Raw genomic sequence first — 21,247 nt, 5'->3', positions numbered from 1 at the left:
AATTGGAAAAGACCCTGATGCGGGGAAAGACTGAGGGCAGGAGGAGAAGGGGACGAAAGAGGATGAGATGGGTAGATAGTGGGACTGACTCCGTGGAATTTGAGCAAATTCTGGGAGGTAGCAAAGAACAGAGAAGCCCACCATGCTTCAGTCCAGGAGATGGCAAGGACTCAGTCACACAACTTGGCAACTGAACACGAGGCCTGAAGTGGGGCCTGAGAAGCTGCATTTCTATCATGCTTCTGGGAACTGTTGGTCCTGCTGCTCCACGGACCACAGCTCAAGAGCCACTGGTCTGGACGTGCAGCGCTGCACTCTGGTGCTTGGAGTCCTGGGACAGTGGCCAAGGCCGTGAGCGGGAGTCTGCCGAGACCACCAGGCAAACAGACCACCAGGCAGGGCCTTGCTGACCCAGGCCACAGACGGTGAGAGTTACTGGTGAAGGCTACTGCGTTCCCGAGCTCTGTCAGGAGAGGGCGGCAAGGCCTGGGCAGCCCCATGCCCAGGGCTGGAACAGGAGATTGTAAAAAAAGCTTTCAGAATCACTCTGTCTCTTGTCTGTCTTCTTCCAAACCACTCAGCCCATCATGGGGACACTTGGCTGTGGTCTGTTGTGGCACAGAGTCTGGGCAGAAGGCAGAAACCCTGGCTTGGGGGGGATATGTGCCAAAAATCTGGGTTCAACCCCTTTTGCCACTGACGTGCTGAGGGGGACTTGAGTGTGTCCCTTGCACCTTCTGAGTGTCCACTTGTCAACCCATAAGATGAAGAATGACCACCCATCCCTCCTGTCCTACAGGCCTTGTCTTTTCCTCCTTGGGGCGGGGTGCGTCTCCTGTTGCCACGGGATGCCACTCTGTCTCCTCTGGGTTGTAAGGCCCTGAGGGCAAGGTCTGTTCTCCTCCAGAGCCTAGCACAGGGCTGAGCACATCACCCCCACTCAGCAGAGGGGGTGGAGCTGAGCAGGACAGACTTCCCTGGTCACTCAGATGGTAAAGAATCCAACTGCAATGCAGGAGACCTGGGTTTGATCCCTGGGTCAGGAAGATCCCCTGGCGAAGGAAATGGCAACCCACTCCAGTATCCTTGCCTGGAAAATTCCATGGAGAGAGGAACCTGGTGCGCTACAGTCCATGGGGTCACAAAGAGTTGGACATGACTGAGTGACTAACATTTTCACACGTTCTGAGCAGGACAGAAGTGAACCTTTTAGACGTGCCAGGCTGGAAATCCCAAAAGGAGGTGTGGTTACCCATGAGATACTTTTAGGTGGCACATGGATGCATAATTTAAAAGAAGATAGGTATTCACTAAACGTGTTATCTTTTATGGAAATTGATAAAGGCTTGGCATTTATGGTAATGATATAAGATCTCCACTTAAAGTTATAAGAAAAATAAGAGATGGTTTAAAGAAAATTTTAAGTCAATGATACTAGAGTTAGAATATGCTTTTGGTAAAAATCATGAGCGTCTGGGTAGCTGTGCGCTCAGGTCTAGGAGATATCACTCTAGTGCAAGCCCTGGGTTTGACCATCAAGCTGCTGGGTGGCCTTGGCTGAAGCACGTGTCCTCTCTGTTTCAAGAATAAAGTGAAAGGATGGGACCAGGACAAAGCTGGCTGGAGTCTGGGGAGCGCAGAGGGGCGGGTCTGGACAAAGGGGTGGCGAAGGAGGTGCTGACCAGGCGGGGATCTCTCTGCTAGACGCCCACCCCCTTTAACCAGAGCCACTGTTATTTCATCTGGTTTATATATTGGGTCTCTGCATACAACTCCATTAAAAAATTGCTTTGTAAACTCACAGGGCAGGATGATCTTTTAGGGCCCAACTCTGACAATGGTTGCTCTGAGTGATGCTCCCCACCTCCTTCATCCCTCTGAGCCAGTGAGAAACTAAAGGAGGCCCCAGAGGCTTGGGGGTTAATACCCCACCTACACTGGAGCTCTAGAGCCCCACAGCCTCCCGTCCCAGCCCTGCTCTGAGCTGAGCAAACAGCTATTCATGGAGTGGCCCTGGCAGAAGCAACAAAGGCACCCATTGTTTCCTGTGGAGCCTGCTGGCTGCCTCCCTCCCCAGGAAGAACCTCTTAGAATCCCCTGCAGAAACCCAAGAGCCAGGGGCTGTGGGCATCTCGCTTCTCCCTGGAGGCTGCAGGGAGGCGCTCAGGGGGACAGTTATGGAGGGGACAGAGCTGGGATCATGGTGGCCATGACCTCCGGCTTACGGGAAAGAGGCTAAAGATACGTGGACAGAAGGACAGGCGGGGGCCACGTCTGCACCGCCCATCATATCCCAGCACCCAGGACACGGCCACACTCAATGTATATATTTCAGGAATAAATGAATGAATGGACCCACACTTCTTGGTTTTCCAAACTGTATTATCAGAGTGATTAAAAAAAAGGGAAAGCAATCAGGTTACTTGCCTGCTGGAAAATACTCAGTGGCTCTTCAGTGACCACCAAACAGTAAAATTCAAACTCTGGGGCCTGATACTCACCCAGTGGTACTCAGCCACCGCGTCCCACACTGACTCCCCGCCTCACTGCCTGCAACATCCCCACCATCCCAACTCCCGGTGCTGTCTCATCTCACCATGCGCTTTGCATGTGCTGGTCCTTCCACCTGTAATCCTTTCCCCCGACTTCTCTGCCTGGCAACTCATCTTTCCTGGATGACTCAACTCAACCGATTTGGCTCCATCCACGTTTATTCTCCCTGGTGGCAGCTCATCTTCTTGGAGGCAGAGTGTATTTTCTTTCACTTTCAGCACCTAGCTTAGCACAGCCATGCAGTAAGTCAATGTTCGCCCCAGGAAGGGCTGGAAGAGGGGACTTGCGTATGTGGCCACTCACGTGACAGAATTTATTGAGGACTTTTTATGTGTCAGGCGTGTGCCAGGCACCCCACTCCAGTGCTCTTGCCTGGAAAAGCCCACGGATGGAGGAGCCTGGTGGGCTGCAGTCCATGGGGTCGCGAAGAGTCAGACACGACTGAAGCGACTTAGCAGCAGCAGCAGGTCCTGGGATAGAGCAAAATGGAAAATATGCTCCTGGGGCCGTGGAGCAAGTCCTCTAGTGGAAGAGCAAAGGCCCTTGATGGACGCACAGCTGCGGCGACAAGTATGAAGGCCGCTCTAAAGGAAGCGTCTGGGCTCCAGGAGGCCTGGCCCGGAGGCCGAGGACGATTCCTGGAAGACGCGGCATTCGAGTTGAAGTTTTAATTTTACACTCTAAAGTATAGCTTAGAGTTTGTTAGATCAGTGGTTCTTAACTTTGAATTGCGCTGGCCACACCTGAAAAGCCTGTTAAAATACAGATTGTCAGGCTACCCCCAGAGTTTCTGACTCGGCAGATTGAGGAACATGCATTTCTTCCCCGCAACTTTATTGGAGAACTGACAAATAGAATGGCATGGATCATCGAAAAAGCAAGAACGTTCCAGAAAAACATCTCTTTCTGCTTTATTGACTATGCCAAAGCCTTTGACTGTGAGGATCACAATAAACTGTGGAAAATTATGAAAGAGATGGGAATACCAGACCACCTGATCTGCCTCTTGAGAAACCTGGATGCAGGTCAGGAAGCAACAGTTAGAACTGGACATGGAACAACAGACTGGTTCCACATAGGAAAAGGAGTACGTCAAGGCTGTATATTATCACCCTGCTTATTTAACTTTTATGCAGAGCACATCATGAGAAACGCTGGGCTGCAAGAAGCACAAGCTGAAATCAAGATTGCCAGGAGAAATATCAAAAACCTCAGATATGCAGATGACACCACCCTTATGGCAGAAAGTGAAGAGGAACTAAAAAGCCTCTTGATGAAAGTGGAAGTGGAGAGTGAAAAAGTTGGCTTAAAGCTCAACATTCAGAAAACAAAGATCATGGCATCTGGTTCCATCACTTCATGGGAAATAGATGGGGAAACAGTGGAAACAGCGACAGACTTTATTTTTTGGGGCTCCAACATCACTGCAGATGGTGACTGCAGCCATGAAATTAAAAGGTGCTTACTCCTTGGAAGGAAACTTATGACCAACCTAGATAGCATATTCAAAAGCAGAGACATTACTTTGTCAACAAAGGTCCGTCTAGTCAAGGCTATGGTTTTTCCTGTGGTCATGTATGGATGTGAGAGTTGGACTGTGAAGAAAGCTGAGCGCCGAAGAATTGATGCTTTTGAACTGTGGTGTTGGAGAAGACTCTTGAGAGTCCCTTGGACTGCAAGGAGATCCAACCAGTCCATTCTGAAGGAGATCAGCCCTGGGATTTCTTTGGAAGGAATGATGCCAAAGCTGAAACTCCAGTACTTTGGGCACCTCATGCGAAGAGTTGACTCATTGGAAAAGACTGTGATGCTGGGAGGGATTGGGGGCAGGAGGAGAAGGGGACGACAGAGGGTGAGATGGCTGGATGGCATCATGGACTCAATGGACGTGAGTCTGAGTGAACTCCGGGAATTGGTGATGAACAGGGAGGCCTGGTGTGCTGCGATTCATGGGGTCGCAAAGAGTCAGACACGACTGAGCGACTGAACTGACTGAACTGAAGGAGTATAAATGGAAGATGTGATGCACATATACTGAACTGAACTGAAGAGGTATAAATGGAAGATGTGATGCACATATACTGAACTGAACTGAAGGAGTATAAATGGAGATGTGATGCACATCTACTGTGAGAGACAACTGCTTTGCTAACAAACTCCCAGCTGAAGCTGTTGGTCCAGGGACCAGTGTGGGAACCGCTGAATTTGCCCAAAGTGATGAAAGGAAGAGGAGCAGAGATTTCCAGGCAGCAAGGACAGCGTGGGTGATGGCCTGAGGCAGACGTCAGCCCAGCGTGTTCGAGAAACTGGAAGAAGGTTAACCTGGCTGGAGTCTGTGAGCACGACAGAGGGAGAGCAGCGGGGAGAGGACCCAGGCGACGGTGAGGGGCCGGCCACTCCCCTGCAGGCCCTAAGGCCGCTGCGCAGGGAAACGTGAGCGTCTTGCCTGCAGACAGCTCCTCCAGGGCGCAGGGTGGGAGGCAGAGTCAGGAGAGCGTTGGGGGCAGGGACCAGTGGGAAGGTGGCCGCAGCTGTCCAAGGGAGCGCTGGCGGTGGCGTGGGGCGGGGCGTTGGCTGGGGAAATGGAGGGACACGGCCAGTCAGCGGGCATCAAACAAAGGAACTTTGAGCAAGACTGGAAAGCAGTGTCAGATGTAGAAGAGGCGTGTTCACTGTGCCCGGCCCAAGGGGATTCTGGGTGCTGCAACCTAACATCTGCTCAGCCTCACAGATGCTGTGTGACCTCGAGGGAGCCATCAGCCTCTCTGGTCCTCCCGTAGTCAGTGGGGAGGGCCAGCTTGGCCTCTCAGGGCTGGGACGCTCCCTCCGCCCCAGACTCAAGGGCAGGACGTGCCTGCAGCTTGCTGGCATCTGGCTCTCCTAGCTTGTCCACCTGCCCTGGGCCTCGTTAACACCAGCGGGGCTTACTCCACTGTGAGCCCAGCTCCTGGCAGCCTGGGTGTGACATCCTGGCCCCAGGTGTTTGCAGGAATCTGAGGGGGTTTGTGGGTGCCAGCCTGGCGTGCAGCCCCACGGCGAGCACCCACCCGGAGCCTTCTGGAGGGGGAGGCAGCTGGAGCTCTGGAGTGGGCAGCTGGTCTGGACTGGGATCCGTGAAGACAGACCGTGACTCTTGTTTTTAGCCAGCCCTCTTCTGTGGCACTGGGGCCTCCAGTTGCCCAGGGGCCCTCTCCTTAGGGAAGAAACAACCTAATCCACGGTCACTCCCTCCCCAGACACCTGCAACCACTCCCTGCAGATCAAAGTTTAATGCCTGATCCCAGCGTTCAAAGCCCAGGTTTAAACGAATCCACTCTCTAGTCTTACACTCCAGGCTACAGAAACTACGTCCTTTCTGCCCCCCAGTGTCCCTACTTTCCTGCCAGGCACCTTGCTCCTGCGTGGCCTGTCCGGGTCACACTGTGAACCCCCGTCCATCCTCCAGCTGGGTTGCCACCGCCTCCAGGAAGTCTTCCCCGATCCTATCAGCCAGGACCCACCTCTCCCTCCCTGTGCTGGTGCTTCAAACAATACTTAACACGTCTTCAACATCTCTCTCCCGTGAACATTCTAAACGTTTTGAGGCCACAGTTCATTATTATCTGTCTTAATAATATAATAAACCCAATGGGCTTCCCAGGTAGCAATAGTGGTAAAGAGCCTGCCTGCCAATGCAGGAGACACAGGAGATACAGACTCCATCCCTGGGTGGGGAAGATCCCCTAGAGGAGGATACAGCAACCCACTCCAGTGTTCTTGACTGGAGAATCCCATGGACAGAGGAGCCTGGTGGGCTACAGTCCATGGGGTCACAAAGAGTCGGACACGACTGAAGCGATTCAGCATGCACAAAACCCAATACTAATTCACGAAAACTACTGACTATGTGCTGGACACTGTTTCAAGTCCTAAGCCCATGTAATCTCAGTCTATCCTTTTGATAAACCCCACGAGGCCCGTGTTAATGTCATCCCGTTTTATATATGAGCAGGCTGAGGCCCACAGAGGGCAAGCATTTGCTCTGAGTCTCAGGGACAGACCGAGACAGGCAGGATGTGGGGGAAACTGAAGCTCTCTGAGCTCCAGGCCTGGCTGCTCCGGTCCTGGGAGATATCCAGGGGTTCCAGTCCTTCCTAAAAATCATCTGGGTAGGGACACCTGGTGAAGGAGGGGGAGTGCCAGGCCTGGGTCAGGAAAGGATCAAACGAGAAGCCCCCACTTATTTTGCAGGTGGGCATCAGTCCAGAGAGCAGACACCAAAAGCTGGCATCCTACCCTGGGTCTTAGGATAAGTGACCAAGGCAAGCTGTCAGTGTCCTGGGCATGGGGCTGGGCACTGCTGGGCAGGACAAACCTGCCACAAAAAACTGGCCTCCCCCGAAGCTGAACCACGTGCCTGTCCATCTGGGGATGGGCACTGGGGTGAGCCCTTGCCACTGTGCTCCCACCTGACTCAGGCCCTGTGGATAGGGACAGAAGATCTGGGGGACCCCAGCCGTGCAGGGAGCGATGGGCTCGACCACAGGGAGCTGCCACTCTGGGGACTAGCCTGGCACCAGAGCCTTTCCTTGTTTGTAAGAGTTGAGGGCCCTGGGTGTTGTTCTAATTTATGGGGCCACCTGGCCTGGCCTGAATTCCACCTCTGTCATTCTCTCAGGGGCAACGCTGCCCTGGCCAAGCTCGGCCACATGCCCTGGCCTTCCGCCGTTCCGTCCAGCGGTGCCCATCCCTGAGGCTGGTGGTGGAGCCTGGTGACAATCCAGTCTATGTGCGCCCCTGGCCACATCCATCCATCCAGCCAGCCAACCAAGGAGCCATCAATGACCTGAGGGCAGGAGGCTCACAGGAACGAGGGAGGCATAGAGCAGGGGGAGGACACGCCTACAACACCCGTCCCAGAAGACGGCCTGGCAGGGCGGCCACAGGCGTGGGCTCCGCAACGCCGCCATCTAGCAGCTTGGCCACCGTGGACAAGCTCCCCCGGTGCGTTTCCCCGTGACAGCACCTGCTCGCTATGCTGCTGCGGGTTTTGCTGCTGCTCTTTAGTCACTAAGTCATTCCGACTCTGCGACCCCAGGGACTGTCGCCCACCAGGCTCCTCTGTCCACGGGACTCCTCGGGCAAGAATACTGGCGTGGGTTGCCATTTCCTTCTCCAGGGGAATCTTCCCAACCCAGGGATCCAACCTGTGTCTCCTACATTGGCAGGTGGATTCTTTACCATTGAGCTACCTGGGAAGCCCACTGTGAGGTTTAAACTCAAATAAATTATCAAATCCCTGGAGTAAGAAATGGCACCCCACTCTGGTATTTTTGCCTGGGCAGAGGAGCCTGCCAGGCTACTGTCCATGAGACTGCAAAGAGGCAGACACGACTGAGCAACTGAACTCAAATTATGAAATGCATGTTATGAATGCACAAAGTGCCCATAAGGCTGCCTGGTACAGAATAAGTTAGCTAGAAATATTAAGTAAATAATAAGATCTATAAAGAAAAGCAGCAGTTCTGAGGTGGGGAGCACCTAGGGCTTGGGGTTGGCACCGCGAAATGCAGGGTGGGTGGGGAGGAGTTCAGAAAGCTGCTGGGAGGTGAGTCTTGCCAGGCTTGCAGAGGTCTGGGGGCCGCGTGCCAGGCAAAGGGAACAGCACCTGCAGAGGCCCGGAAGCAGGGAGGAGGAGGTGCAGTCAGGGGCCAAGAGCAGCGTCCACACAACCGGCGAGGCTGGAGTGGACGCAGGTGGGTCAGCAGGAGGTGGGGGGCCTGACACCCGGTGGGAGGGGCGCTCAGGCACCGCAGGCCCTAGCGCTTCGATAGGATCCTAAGGATACTTCGTAAAACACTCACACCAACAAAGAGTCAGAGAGAGGGCGATCTGAGTTGAGTTGAGGGAGTGATGTGGGATTGAATTTAGCTTTGGCAGGTTATCCTCCAAGGCTGGGGGCTTCCCAGGTGGCTCGGCCTGCAGGAGACGCGGGTTCTGTCTCTGGGAAGACCCCCTGGAGGAGGGCATGGTAACCCACTCCAGTATTCCTGCCTGGAGAATCCCACGGACAGAGGGGCCCGGCGGGCTGCAGTCCATGGGGTCACAGAGAGTTGGACCCACCTTAGCGACTGAGCACACAGGTGCCCCCAAGGCAGGATGCGCAACTGCCCTGAGCCCTGTTTGCCCAGCATTTTACTGCACTGACGTCTGGGACTCCTTCCCTGGTACCCCCTCTCCTGTCTTCTGTCGGATGGTGGCAGGCCAGGCCCTGCTGGGAGAAATGGCTGGCCAGCCTCTGCCTTGGGGAATCTCAGAGGAAGGAACCCCGGCTCACTCTACTTCCAACCTCATGGGCTCATCATGAGGTCAAATGCAGCCAAGAGAAAGCCCTACAGAGGCAAGAGGCGACCGATAACATTATCTCTGCCCTGAAGCTCCTGTAGACCTCAGGAAACGGGTATGGAGAGAGCTCACAACCCAGTCAAGAACTCTTCCCCTCCTGGTCAGATGCATGAACCCAGGGCTTGTGGGTCAGGGGATGAGTCAGGCAGAGCGCAGCTGCCTTGTCACCTTATTCCAAGGCTGTGCGTTCTCCAGGCTCCCAGGGGATCTGGCGGAGGTGAGCAGCAGGATGAAATTGACATGGGGGTGCCACTCACTCAGCGCTTTCTCTCCAACAACAAGTCAGAATCAGATGTGGACTCGGGTAGGCCCACCAAAGCAGCAGCTGCAGGCTGAAGGGACCGTTGGGGGAGACCGCGCAGACAAGGCCCGTGCGCAGACAAGGCCCGCGCGCCAGACCTCAGATAAGCGCTCTGCGTTGGGGGCAGGGAGGGGAGAGGAAACAGCAAGTATCTTTAACAAGGATCCCGAAGTAAATCTCTACAAAAACATTTCCTACTTCCTTCTTTCTGTGCATCTGTTTTTAGCGTGCTGCAGGCCAGCCCTCAGAATGTCGCTGGGTCAGGTCATCATCCCCAAAGGACCGGTTTTGCTGGGAGAGGGTGGGTGGCCCTCAGGGCCAGCCAAGGAAGGGGCAGGCGAGGCCCCTGCATTGCGTCTGGAGGTGAAGGAGGTCTGTGCGCGTCTCAGGAGAGGGGACCCAGAGCCCTTAGGAAAGCGGGTGGGTGTTGCGGTCTGTTCACTCATCTTTGTGATTCAGGACCGAGGGGTCAAGACACCACTCCCTCACTGACAGGACCTAAGGCCCACCACCTTGTCCCTCAGTGTCTCCTTGGAGACTGGAGACCCTGGGGCATCACGTGGGGGTTGAGTCAGGACTTGTGTCTGGGTTGGGAGGGAAGCGGAAGGTCAGTTGGGGGTGGGTGAAGTCTCCGGGAGCAGTGTCTCATGGCCCTGGTTGGGGGTGGGAGGGACACAGGTTAAGAGGGTCATCTAATTCAATCTGAACTGGAGGTTAGAGGGGCTTCCCCAGTGACTCAGTGATAAAGAATCTGCCTGCAGTGCAGGAGACCCAAGAGATGCGAGTTTGATCCTTGGGTTCAGAAAATCCCTTGGAGAAGGGAATGGCTACCCACTCCAGTATTCTTGCCTGGAGAATTCCAGGGACAGAGAAGCCCGGCGGGCTACAGTCCATGGGGTCACAAAGAGTCGTACACAATTTAAGTGGCTGAGGACACAGAGGTTAGAGAGGAGATTAAGGGCATGAATTCTGAGCCAGACAGGATTAGACCTGAGTCCTGTGTGACATCAGGTAAATGGCTTCACCTCCCTGAGCCTCACTTTCCTCATCTACAAAATGAGATGATCCAAGCACAATCTCCAAGGTCTGCGGGGAGGAAAAGAGGAGATAACGCACTTGGTATGTTGTTGTTTAGTCACTAAGTCATGTCCGATTCTGCGGCCCCAGGGACTGCAACACACCAGACTCCTCTGTCCTCCACTACCTCCCACAGTTTGCTCAAATTCATGTCCCTTGAGTTGGTGATGCTATCTAACCATCTTATCCTCTGCCATGTTGACAGATGTTCTTATCATTACAGCTATCAGGAGTGACAAGAGGTCAGTCTCCTTAGTATCGGGAGGGGCTTCCTTCCACTGACCAGCGGTTCTTAGCTGGAGGCGACTTGGCCCACCAGGGGCAGCTGGGTTATCTGGAGATTTTCTAGGTGTCACAGCTGGGGGTTGCTACTGGCATCCATGGGCTTCCCAGGTGACCAGTGGTAAAGAACCTGCCTGCCACTGTAGGAGACATAGGAGACGCAAGTTTGATCCCTGGTTGAGAAGATCCCCTGCAGGAAGGCACAGCAACCCACTCCAGTATTCTGGCCTGGAGAATCCAATGGACCGAGGAGCCTGGCGGGCTACAGTCCATGGGGTCACAGAGGGTCGGACACGACTGAGCGACTAAGCACGCACTGGCATCTGGGGGGTGAGAAGCCAGGGAGGCTGCTAAGCATGGTACAGTGCCCAGGACACCCCTGGTGGCAACGAGTCATCCTGGCCCAAATGCGGCGGTGCCGAGGCTGAGGCGCGTCGCTCTAGACCTGTGCTGCGCAGGACACAGTGGTCACGGCCAGCGGCGCCTATCGAGTGCCTGAAATGCGGTTAGTCCACACCGAGGCGTGCCGAGCAGTACGAAACACATGCTGAGTTTCCAATACTTAGTATGAAAAAGAGGATGTCAAACTAGCTCTGAACAATTTTTATATTGATTATATATTGAAACACTAATATTTGAGGTATATTAGGTTAAAATATCAGCAGTACGTGAACCGTGAATTTCCAGATGTTCAAGCTGGTTTTAGAAAAGGCAGAGGAACCAGAGATCAAATTGCCAACATCTGCTGGATCATGGAAAAAGCAAGAGAGTTCCAGAAAAACATCTATTTCTGCTTTATTGACTATGCCAAAGCCTTTGACTGTGTGGATCACAAGAAACTGTGGAAAATTCTGAAAGAGATGGGAATACCAGACCACCTGACCTGCCTCTTGAGAAACCTATATGCAGGTCAGGAGGCAACAGTTAGAACTGGACATGGAACAACAGACTGGTTCCAAATAGGAAAAGGAGTACGTCAAGGCTGTATATTGTCACCCTGCTTATTAAACTTATATGCAGAGTACATCATGAGAAACCCTGGGCTGGAAGAAGCACAAGCTGGAATCAAGATTGCCGGGAGAAATATCAATAACCTCAGATATGCAGATGACACCACCCTTATGGCAGAAAGTGAAGAAGAACTAAAAAAGCCTCTTGATGAAAATGAAAGAGAGTGAAAAAGTTGGCTTAAAGCTCAACATTCAGAAAACGAAGATCATGGCATCTGGTCCCGTCACTTCATGGGAAATAGATGGGGAAACAGTGGAAACAGTGTCAGACTTTATCTTTTTGGGCTCCAAAATCACTGCAGATGGTGACTGCAGCCATGAAATTAAAAGACGCTTACTCCTTGGAAGGAAACTTATGACCAACCTAGATAGCATATTGAAAAGCAGAGACATTACTTTGGCAACGAAGGTCCGTCTAGTCAAGGCTATGGTTTTTCCAGTGGTCATGTATGGATGTGAGAGTTGGACTGTGAAGAAAGCTGAGCGCTGAAGAATTGATGCTTTTGAACTGTGGTGTTGGAGAAGACTCTTGAGAGTCCCTTGGACTGCAAGGAGATGCAACCAGTCCATCCTAAAGGATACCAGTCCTGGGATTTCTTTGGAAGGACTGATGCTAAAGCTGAAACTCCAGTACTTTGAGCACCTCATGCAAAGAGTTGACTCACTGGAAAAGACCCTGATGCTGGGAGGGATTGGGGGCAGGAGAAGAAGGGGATGACAGAGGATGAGATGGCTGGATGGCATCATGGACTCGATGGACATGAGTTTGAGTGAACTCTGGGAGTTGGTGATGGACAGGGAGGCCTGGAGTCCTGGGGTTGCAAAGAGTCAGACACGACTGAGAGACTGAACTGAACTGAACTGAACTGAATTGAACTGAGGTTAAAGTATAAGCTATTCGTAGCTCAGTTGGTAAAGAATCTGCCTGTAATGCAGGAGACCCAGGTTCGATTCCTGGTTTGGGAAGATCCCATGGAGAAGGAAATGGCAGCCCACTCCAGTATTAATGCCTGGAGAATCCCATGGACAGAGGAGCCTGGCAGGCTATTGTCCATGGGGTCGCAAGGGTCGGACACGACTCAGCGACTAGGGCTTCCCAGCTGCGCTAGGGGTGCAGAACCCGCCTGCCAGTGCAGGAGACGTGAGACACATGGGTTTCAGCCTGGGTCGGGAAGATCCCCTGGAGGAGGGCATGGCAACCCGCTCAAGTATTCTTGCCTGGAGAATCCCACAGACCGAGGAGCCTGGTGGGCTACAAGTCCACAGGGTCGCAAAGAGTCAGACACGATTGAAGTGACTTAACACACACGCAAATGTTATTATAATTAACTTTACCTGCTTATTTGAACCTTAAGGCTCTCTTTGTGGCTTGCATTCTATTTCCACTGGACAACAGGGGTCAAGAGTGTACTGCTTCTCTGCGGGGCGTGTGAGAGGGTCTTGGGCCAAATGCAGGTAGGAGGTGAGGGTTGCAGGGGCTGTGACTGGCTTCTTGAGAAAGCACAGAGGGGATGGTCGCACCTCTGCGCCCTGCCAGAGGGGGACGAGCACCCCCTTCCCCGCTCTCTGCCACCCCTTGACAGAGGGTGGGCCTGAGCCTGACCCCTTCTTGACTCCCCACCCCCCAACGGAGGCATCATGCCAGCCTCTCAGGCTGCACTAAAAGTGCCCCGGTGGACAAACAGGCGGGTATGGTGACAGCTGAGGCTTAGAGGCCTGAGTGTCCTGGCTCCTGGCCCACTCGCTGGCAGTGCCCAGTTAGGACGGGGGTGGGGAAGGGAGGGGAGCACCCCCAGGGCCACTGAGGCCTGGACCACACTGCACTTCTGAGTTGTGACCCTGAGGTTCACACACGGAGACTGGAGGCAGGGGCCATGGCTGGACAGGGCCCCCCGGTCTGCAGGGTGACCGGCTCTTTGCCCTCGGGGTCGGCCAGTGCCTGCTGAGGAGGAAGGGGGCAGGGGACTGGCCTGGCAGGGCTGGCAGGGCCACTGGAGGTGACAGAGGGAATGCACTGGGAGGGTGTGGGGGAAGACACAGGGATGGGGTGTCGGAGAGGCTGGGAGAGGCAGGGTGCCCGATGACAGAATGATTTGGGAGCAGTAAGCCACTCAAAGCACAGAGTGGATCGGGGGACTTGCCCACGGGCATCAGCATGGGGTCCCCACCCCAAGTCCTCCGTGCTCCCTCCTCTCAGCACCGACCCCTCCCATACCAGCAATGAGGAACACTTCAAGGACCTGGAGCAGAGGGCTGCAGGGTCCCACCTGGGACTCTCCACCGCTTCCTTGGCACCAGTCTGGGACTTGGCCGCTTCCTGGCGGGGGCGGGAGCGGTGGGGCGCTTACTGCCATTCCCCCATCCCACGGCCTGCGGTCCCAGGAATCCTGCACCCCACCAGACTTTGAGGACGGGAGGACAGGGCCAGTGGGAACAGGGTCCTGAATGAGGAGAGCTCTTCTGACAAAGACCTGCACGTCCACACCCTCCCTCTGGTGGAACAAGGTCCCTCCCTGACCCCAGGGTGAAGTCAGGGGAAGGCATTTGGGGACAGGGTGCTCCTGGCCAGTGCTTGGGGACAGACAATCACCCGGAGCCCCCACAGGGCGAAATTGGAGCCTAGGCCACCCCTTGGCCAGGTTCCCTCTGGCCATGCCCCAGACGGATCCAGGAGGAAGTTCAGCTGGTCTGGGAGTCGGGGGAGGGTCTGGGCTGCAGTGGGAGGTGAGCCAGAGAGTCTGGGGGCTTCAGGGTGCTGCTGAGGGCAGAGCGGGGAGGGGAAAGAGAAGAGGCTGGGGAAACCGAGGGGTGCCCAGGTCGTCCCCGGAGAAGGGCTGGAGAGGGTCGGGGGCGGGAAGGCTGGGGAGAAGCGGCGGGGGTTCTTGGTAAGGGGTAGTGGGGGTTCCCATGCTGTGCCTGCATATCTGGGGGGTCTCTGTATATGGGGGAGTCTGACACAAGGTTTGGGTGCTAGTTCTCAGGATTTCTGGGCGCGGGGGCCTCGGACGAGGGGCGACTAGGGCTGGAGGCAGCCTGTTCGTGTCCCCGAGTCCGGCGAAGGTCTCGGGTTTTCTGGGCCCAGATTTCAGGCCCAGCCAGCAGGCGGAGGGGCGCGGCGGCCCGGCTCACCTGTAGACGTCGGTCCAGAGGTGCGTGCCCAGCACGTACACCGCCTCGACGCGGCTGCCGTAGTGCAGCCGCACCGTCCGCTCGCGCAGCATCCTCGCGCAGCGCCCGGCCTCGCCCGCGTCCTCGCCGGGCCGCTCGCGTAGCACCTGCCGCAGGTGAGCCCCTCGCAGCCGTCCGCCCGCAGCCCGCGCCCCGCCTTTATCGGGCCGCCGGTGGGCGGGGCAGCCCGCGGCCTCCTCTCGCAGTGGGCCGCGGGCCCGTCCGTCAAGCGTGGCCACGCCCCCGCTTGGTCTGGGTGACGTCAGCAGTTGAGTTGCTCATTCTTTCATTCCACAGACATTCCGCTGGCCCCCAGCTGCCGGCGCCAGGACGCAGGGCCAGCCGCCCCTCTGGGCGACCCCAGCCCCGCGGGCAGATAATGCAAACGCCACAGGGGCGGGGACAGAGCGAGTGGATGCGCTGACCCAGCCAGGACTGGGGAGTGAGCGTTCTTAGAGGAAGGGTTTGCATTTCTCGAATAACGAGCGATGTTGAGCATCTTTTCTTGTGTTTCTTAGCCATCTGTGTGTCTTCTTTGGAGAAACGTCTGTTTAGGTCTTCTGCCTGAACCAGGGCAAGTTTGCTGTGCGGAGCAGGGCCCCAAAGCCAGTGCTCCGTGACGACCTGGAGGAGAGGGTGGGGAGGGACGCGGGAGGAGGACTCAGGGTGGAGGGGACACACGCGCACCTATGGCCGATTCATACTCAAGTGTGGCAAAAGCCATGACAGTATTTAAAGTAATTATCCTCCAATTAAAATAAATAACTTAAAAAAAAAAAAAAGAGGGGCTTGCAGACTGAAGGGAAGAGTAGAGAGGGAGCTTCCTGACCAAATGGGGAAGCCAGATACAGCCTGACTGCCCCCATTAACCCCCCAACAATCAGGTCAATATTACAGAGGGGATGTGGGGAGGTGGGTGGCAGTGGGGCTGGAATGTCAAGCCAAGGCATTGATTGATGGGTGGGCAATGAGAGCCCTGGCACGGGTCCTTAGTGAGGAGTGGCTGGGGGCGGAATTGAAGGAGGCCCTTCTGGCTGTCTTGGATGGAATGCCAGGAGGTGTCCTGGGCAGGGTCGACAAAGACCGCTGCTGGGCTGTTGAGAGCTCTGGAGAGAAGGGGATTATCTGACCAGTGTTTGTGGACTGAAATATTGATATTCCCGTGCAGGGACAGTGAGGGATCGATCACTGGGGCCCTGGGCAAAAGAGGCTGCCCCTGCAGAGGTCAGCCTGTGACTTGTGGGCCCGCTGGAGGTGCACGATGGCATTGGGCGGGATCCCCATCCCAGACCCTTCCAGCTCTGAAGCCAAGCCAGATAATTCACAAAGGACTGAGTGGCCCTTGGTAGAAGGGGCTGGAAGTGGGGTGTTTCTGAGAGGGCAGAGGTTGTAAGAAGGATGTGCAGGCTGGAGAGGATGCTTACACGGGAAGGGGGTAAGTCTGCTGGGGGATGGGAGCCATGGGACAGGGTGTGTCTGAGTAAGAGGGTTCAGGCTCACAACTGCTCAGAGCGGAGACACACCCAGATGCCTGACCCCAGCGGCCTCTTTGAGAGGCCCACGTTAGGAGACGGCCAAGAGCCCAGCTGCTCCCGGGTAGCTGAGATCTGGAAGGCACGCAGTTGGGGAAGGGGGAAGGCCTGAGTCGGGCTGGGGGCGTGCATCTGCCCCCAAGGTGCACACACCTGGGAAGACCTGGTAACTTCTGACAGGCTCCCGCAGTTGCTGAGTGCACCATCCAGTCAGAAGGCAGGGTGGCCCCCTGCCAAAATAGTACAGTATTCGTGCAGCTCAGAACTAACCCCGAGGCCCCCAGGGTGGACTCTTGTCTGGGCGTCCTTTACCAAAATTAGTTTCGAGCCCCTACTATGTGGCAGATACGGGACATATGCCAGGGTACCCACCTTCCTGGGGGTCATAGAATCCGGCACCCTCACGTCACCCGCTGGGGCCCAGAATGGGGGAACAGTACCGCACCCCCACCGAGGCTGGGCGGGCCATCTCAGGTGCAGGGGAGAGAGAAAACCAGGCGAAGGTGGCGCCTGCCAGGAGACAAGGAGGGGCAGCGGCCCTGAGCACGCTCCTTCCGTGTGCTGGGCGCTGGTCCAGTGGCACTTTTCATGTACTAGAATGAGATCATTATACCCTCCCAATCACCCCGCCACTTTACAGATGAAGAAACTGAGCCACAGAAACGGTCGAGAATTTGCCCTTGGTCGGTCTCGTAGCGCCTAAGAGCACAGAGCCAGGAAAGCAACTTGTGCGGGTGTGTGTGTGGGTGAGGTGGGGGTAGGGGCAAAGCGGGTGAGAGCAGGGAGGGATGCTGGCCCCTGCCTGGCGGATGAGGAGGCCCAAGCTCTAATCCCAGTCGTGCCTCTGTGGGACCTGGGACCTCATTTTCCTCATTTACCTGATCTGTGAACAAAGTGATCTCTCAGCCTAGATACAAGGATGACTTGATATGTGACAATGTATGGAAAACATTAGCACAGTCTCTGGTACAAGACGAGTGCTCAAGAAATCAAATTCCCTCTTCTGAAAAAAAAAAAAAAAAAAATCCCACCCAGGCCTGGCAGACCCACCTTCAGGGCTCCCATCCCTGGCTTGGGGCCTGTGATGCTGGGTCAGAGCGCGTGGCTGGTGGGACAGGAGCCTCCGGGTGCCCAAGGGTTTAAAATAGCTGAAGTGGTCACAGCTGTTGGTGGATTCAGGGCCGGAGGTCTCACCCATCACGGCTGCTCCCCTGGGGCCAGGAAGAGCCACGGGGCACCTCATTGTGCCTTTTGGGGAAGGCCAGCAAAGGACAGGCTTAGCTGGGGCCAGTTCTGGCTCCGACCTGCACCCCACACCCCCGACTCACTCTGGCTCCTGCCACGCAAGTGGCCGGAGAATCTGGGCTGGGAGAAGCCCATCTGAGCTGCTCCCTGCTGGGACCCTATACTGGGGGGCGATCTGTGCCAGGCCTTGAGGGGAGCTGGGAGATGACCCAGATATCTCACAGGCCTGCCTTGTCCTCAAGTTCACTTAGGGCATCACACGGGCAAGAATTTAAAAAGAAACACATAAGTAATATGTATTTCTTATTATATGCTATGGTCAAATATTATTTTGACTGTGCCTTGCCACTTTGAGGATCTTACTTTCCCAACAAGGGGTCAAACTGGTGCCCCCTGCACAGGAAGCTCACAGTCCTAACCTCGGGACTGCCAGGGAATTCCCCTACCTGATCATTTGGAAAAAGTTTTATAAAAGGTCCCCCACGACCCCAGGAGAGGGATGACCACTGTGAACATTTTAGGGGGTGATCTCACAGGGCCCACGCAGAGGCAGTGAGATGCTGCTGTACACGATCACGCTTACTGAGCCCTCGGGCTATGCCAGGAACTTCTCTAGGGCTTGACACCTCTTAGCTCATTTAATCCTCGCAACAGCCCTGTGAGCTGGGAGCTAATAATATCCCTAATTTGCACAGAGGCACCAATCGGCCTGGAGGTGAGAGCATGCGTGGCTTTTGGACTTGGCAAACCTGGGGTCAAGTCCAGTTCAGCGCCTGAGGAGCTAGGGGACGTCTCTGGGCCTCGGTTTCTTCCTCTGTACAGGAAATACTAGCAGCGCCCAGCCCACAGGGCTGTAAGGAATAACCAGCGGACACCGAGCAAAATGCTTAGCACATCAGGACCACAGACTCAAGTTCTAGTAGATGGTAATTCTTTTCTACGCTTGTATATAGTTAAGTTTTTATAAAAACTGTCTTCGAACTGTACGTGTTATTTAATGACACACTTTAAGAACCTCTGCAGTGCGTCCCAAGCAGGCATTCATTCTGCTGCAGCAAACACAGAAGTGTGACTTTTCTCAAACAAAAATGAGACTTTTCAGATTTTGTTTGGTCGTTAAGTTGTCTGAGTCCTTTTCAGCTCCATGGACTGTTGTCTGCCTAGCTCCCTCGGTCGATGGGATTTCCCAGGCAAGAATATTGGAGTGGATTGCCATTTCCTTCATCACAGAATTTTCCAGAACCAGGGATCCAATGCATTGCATCAAGCCCGCATGTCGTGCATTGCAGGCGGATTTCTTACCACTGAGCCCCCTGGGAAGCCCTTCTTTTCTAATAAACAAGGAAAACAAGGACATAATGAACAGGCTAGGCAAACAACATAAGCAGGCCTGAGAGAGTTAAGCAGTCTTGGTTCTTCTTTGGGCTTCTCTGGTGGCTCAGCAGTAAAGAAGCCACCGGGTTCGATGCCTGCTTGGGAAGATCCCCTGAAGGAAATGGCACCTCACTCCAGTATTTCTGCCTGGGGAATCTCATGAACAGAGAAGCCTGGCGGGCTACAGTCCATGGGGCCACAGAGAGTTGGACACAATTTAGTGACTAAATAACAGCAACTGAAACAACAGTGAGAACAGCTAGCACGGTTGTAGCTGGACTCGCCCTTCACAGCCGACGCCGCCCTGACCCCGCCGAAGTGCGCTCTGCACCTGGCGTTCTCCACCCCCAAGCCTCTCACAGCGTTCTTCATTTTAGAAAGAAGGTCGTGGGCTGGTAACTCGGAAAAGACCAACCCCAGTTACCGAGTTACCTGATGCCAGCTGTGGCTGGTTTGAAGTTCTGCAAAAGGAAAAAAAAAGCAGGACCTTCATGAGGATATGAAGGCTCCCCTGTTCCCCAGGGAGGAGGGCACGTCTCTTGAGGCGCTAGCAAGCCGGTGTCCCCTTTGCCTGGCAAAGAATGAAACCCCTCTTCCTTTTTTATTTTCCCTCCAATCTGTGTCCTTATTTCTTTTCAGCATCGGTGAACAGGGAACCAAGATTTTGGCATCAATCCCCATTCACATTGTCTAGGACTTCATAGTTTGCAAACCAAAGCAGGGTTCTAATAAGCTGAGGAGACTCAGAGAACATAAGGATGGGTGCAGGGTGTCCCAGCCAGACTGCAGACGGAGCGACCCAGGGTAGGGAGCAGCAGGCAGGATTCAGTGAAGCCCTGTGTGCCAGGCTGCCCCGGGTACCAGGTGGTCCGAGAGCTGGACAGCAGCCGCCGTACAGCTGTGGCCTCGAGGGAGGGGAGGGCACGGGTGGGGGGCCCTGTGATCATCTTCAGGCCCCCCTGAAGCCACCCAAGCAGATGGCTATGTCTAAAGTCCTTAAATACGGAAGCTCTGGAGGGGCCACTGAGCAGGGCCCCAGGGGTCCAGAGAGGGGACGCAGGCGCCATGCAGACCAAGGGCGTGGAGCTGGGTGGCCCCGGAGGGGTGGGCTGACTATGGGGAGGGGAAGACGGGAAAGGTGTTGGTGACAGAGGGAAATGCACACACGGAAGGGCCCAGGGAGTTCCATCTGGCCAGGCTGAGGATGGGGAGAGGCTGGCCTGCCATGGCCATGTCACACCAGGCCTGATCTTATGTCACGTAAAGGACTTTTGACTTTATCTCAAGGTCACAGGAAAGCTGGGGAAGGACCTTGAAATGTGGCAATGACCTGATACGTGCTTTAGGAAAATCACTGTGGCTGCCGTGTGAGCCGAAGTCCACAGGTTCTGATGGGAGGCCAGCCAGAGCAGTGAGGTGATGGGCCTGGGCCGTCACAGGAGAGCCGAGGAAGGACCCTGAAACACAGCAGTGACATGGTGGATGCTTTAGAAAGACCACTCTGCCTGCCATGCAGGGCTGAATTCAACAGGAGTTCTGACAGGAGGCCAGAGTGGTGAGGTGATGGGGCCTGGGTCATTGTTCCCAAGGCAGCTTCTCTGGGCCCAGGGACCTCCTCCACCCTCAACTCTGCCCTCAAGAGCAGCTCCCCACATCCTGGGTCTCTCTTTGGGCCCTCATAGCCCCTTTCCCCAGCCAAGCCCACCCTCTCATCCCACCTGTAAGGGGTCTCTGGCCAGCCAGTGAAGGACGGGCTCTGGGATGAGGGAGTCATTCTCCTTCTGTCCCAGCCCTTGCTCTTGCTGGATATTTCATTTAGGGGGAGAGCAGGGCTGGGGCTTCCCTGGTGGATCAGATGGTCAAGAATCTGCCTGCAATGCAGGAAATCCAGGTTCGATCCCTGAGTTAGAAAGCTCCCCTGGAGAAGGGAATGGCTACCCACTCCACTATTCTTGCCTGGAAAGTTCCATGGACAGAGGAGCCTGGCGGGCTACAGTCCGTGGGGTCACAAAGAGTCAGACAGGACTGAGCGAGTCACACAGTTACAGGGCCGGGGTGTGGCACGATTAATGCCAGCGGCTGGAGCAAGGTTGTTCTGCAGCCGCTAATACCATAGGTGTCAGAACGAGGCGCGCGTGTCCTGCTCTAACTCGTCCTTCAAAGCCTTCCGGGGCTGCTGCCACCTACAGACGTCTACTTTAAGGGATTGCTTCATGCCATGGTCGCGGCTGGCCATGCTGACGTTTGTCGAGTAGGCAGGCTGGCTGGCAATTCGGGGAGAGTTGATGCTGCACTCTTGAGTCTGAAATCTGCAGGCTGGA

At 55.1% G+C, this 21,247-nt stretch overlaps 1 protein-coding gene across 2 annotated transcripts in view; it reads right to left on the bottom strand.

Annotated features, from left to right (window-relative positions):
* The window catches only part of PADI2 (peptidyl arginine deiminase 2), a 58,392-nt gene extending 43,453 nt beyond the window's left edge, over window positions 1-14,939 (bottom strand). The window contains exon 1 of one of the 2 annotated variants that reach the window (XM_006066574.4): window positions 14,737-14,939. In XM_006066574.4, the coding sequence (XP_006066636.1) occupies window positions 14,737-14,828 (92 nt within the window). In that variant the 5' untranslated portion in view covers window positions 14,829-14,939. The remainder of the gene's footprint in view (window positions 1-14,736) is intronic. The other variant, XM_006066575.4, reaches the window with a different exon arrangement.
* Window positions 14,940-21,247: the final 6,308 nt, after the last annotated feature.

The sequence above is a fragment of the Bubalus bubalis genome, chromosome 2 (genome assembly GCF_019923935.1).
Source record: "Bubalus bubalis isolate 160015118507 breed Murrah chromosome 2, NDDB_SH_1, whole genome shotgun sequence".
Taxonomy (NCBI): domain Eukaryota; kingdom Metazoa; phylum Chordata; class Mammalia; order Artiodactyla; family Bovidae; genus Bubalus; species Bubalus bubalis.
The sequence above is the reverse complement of the archived record's forward strand: the minus strand, read 5'-3'. Positions and strand labels throughout refer to the sequence as shown.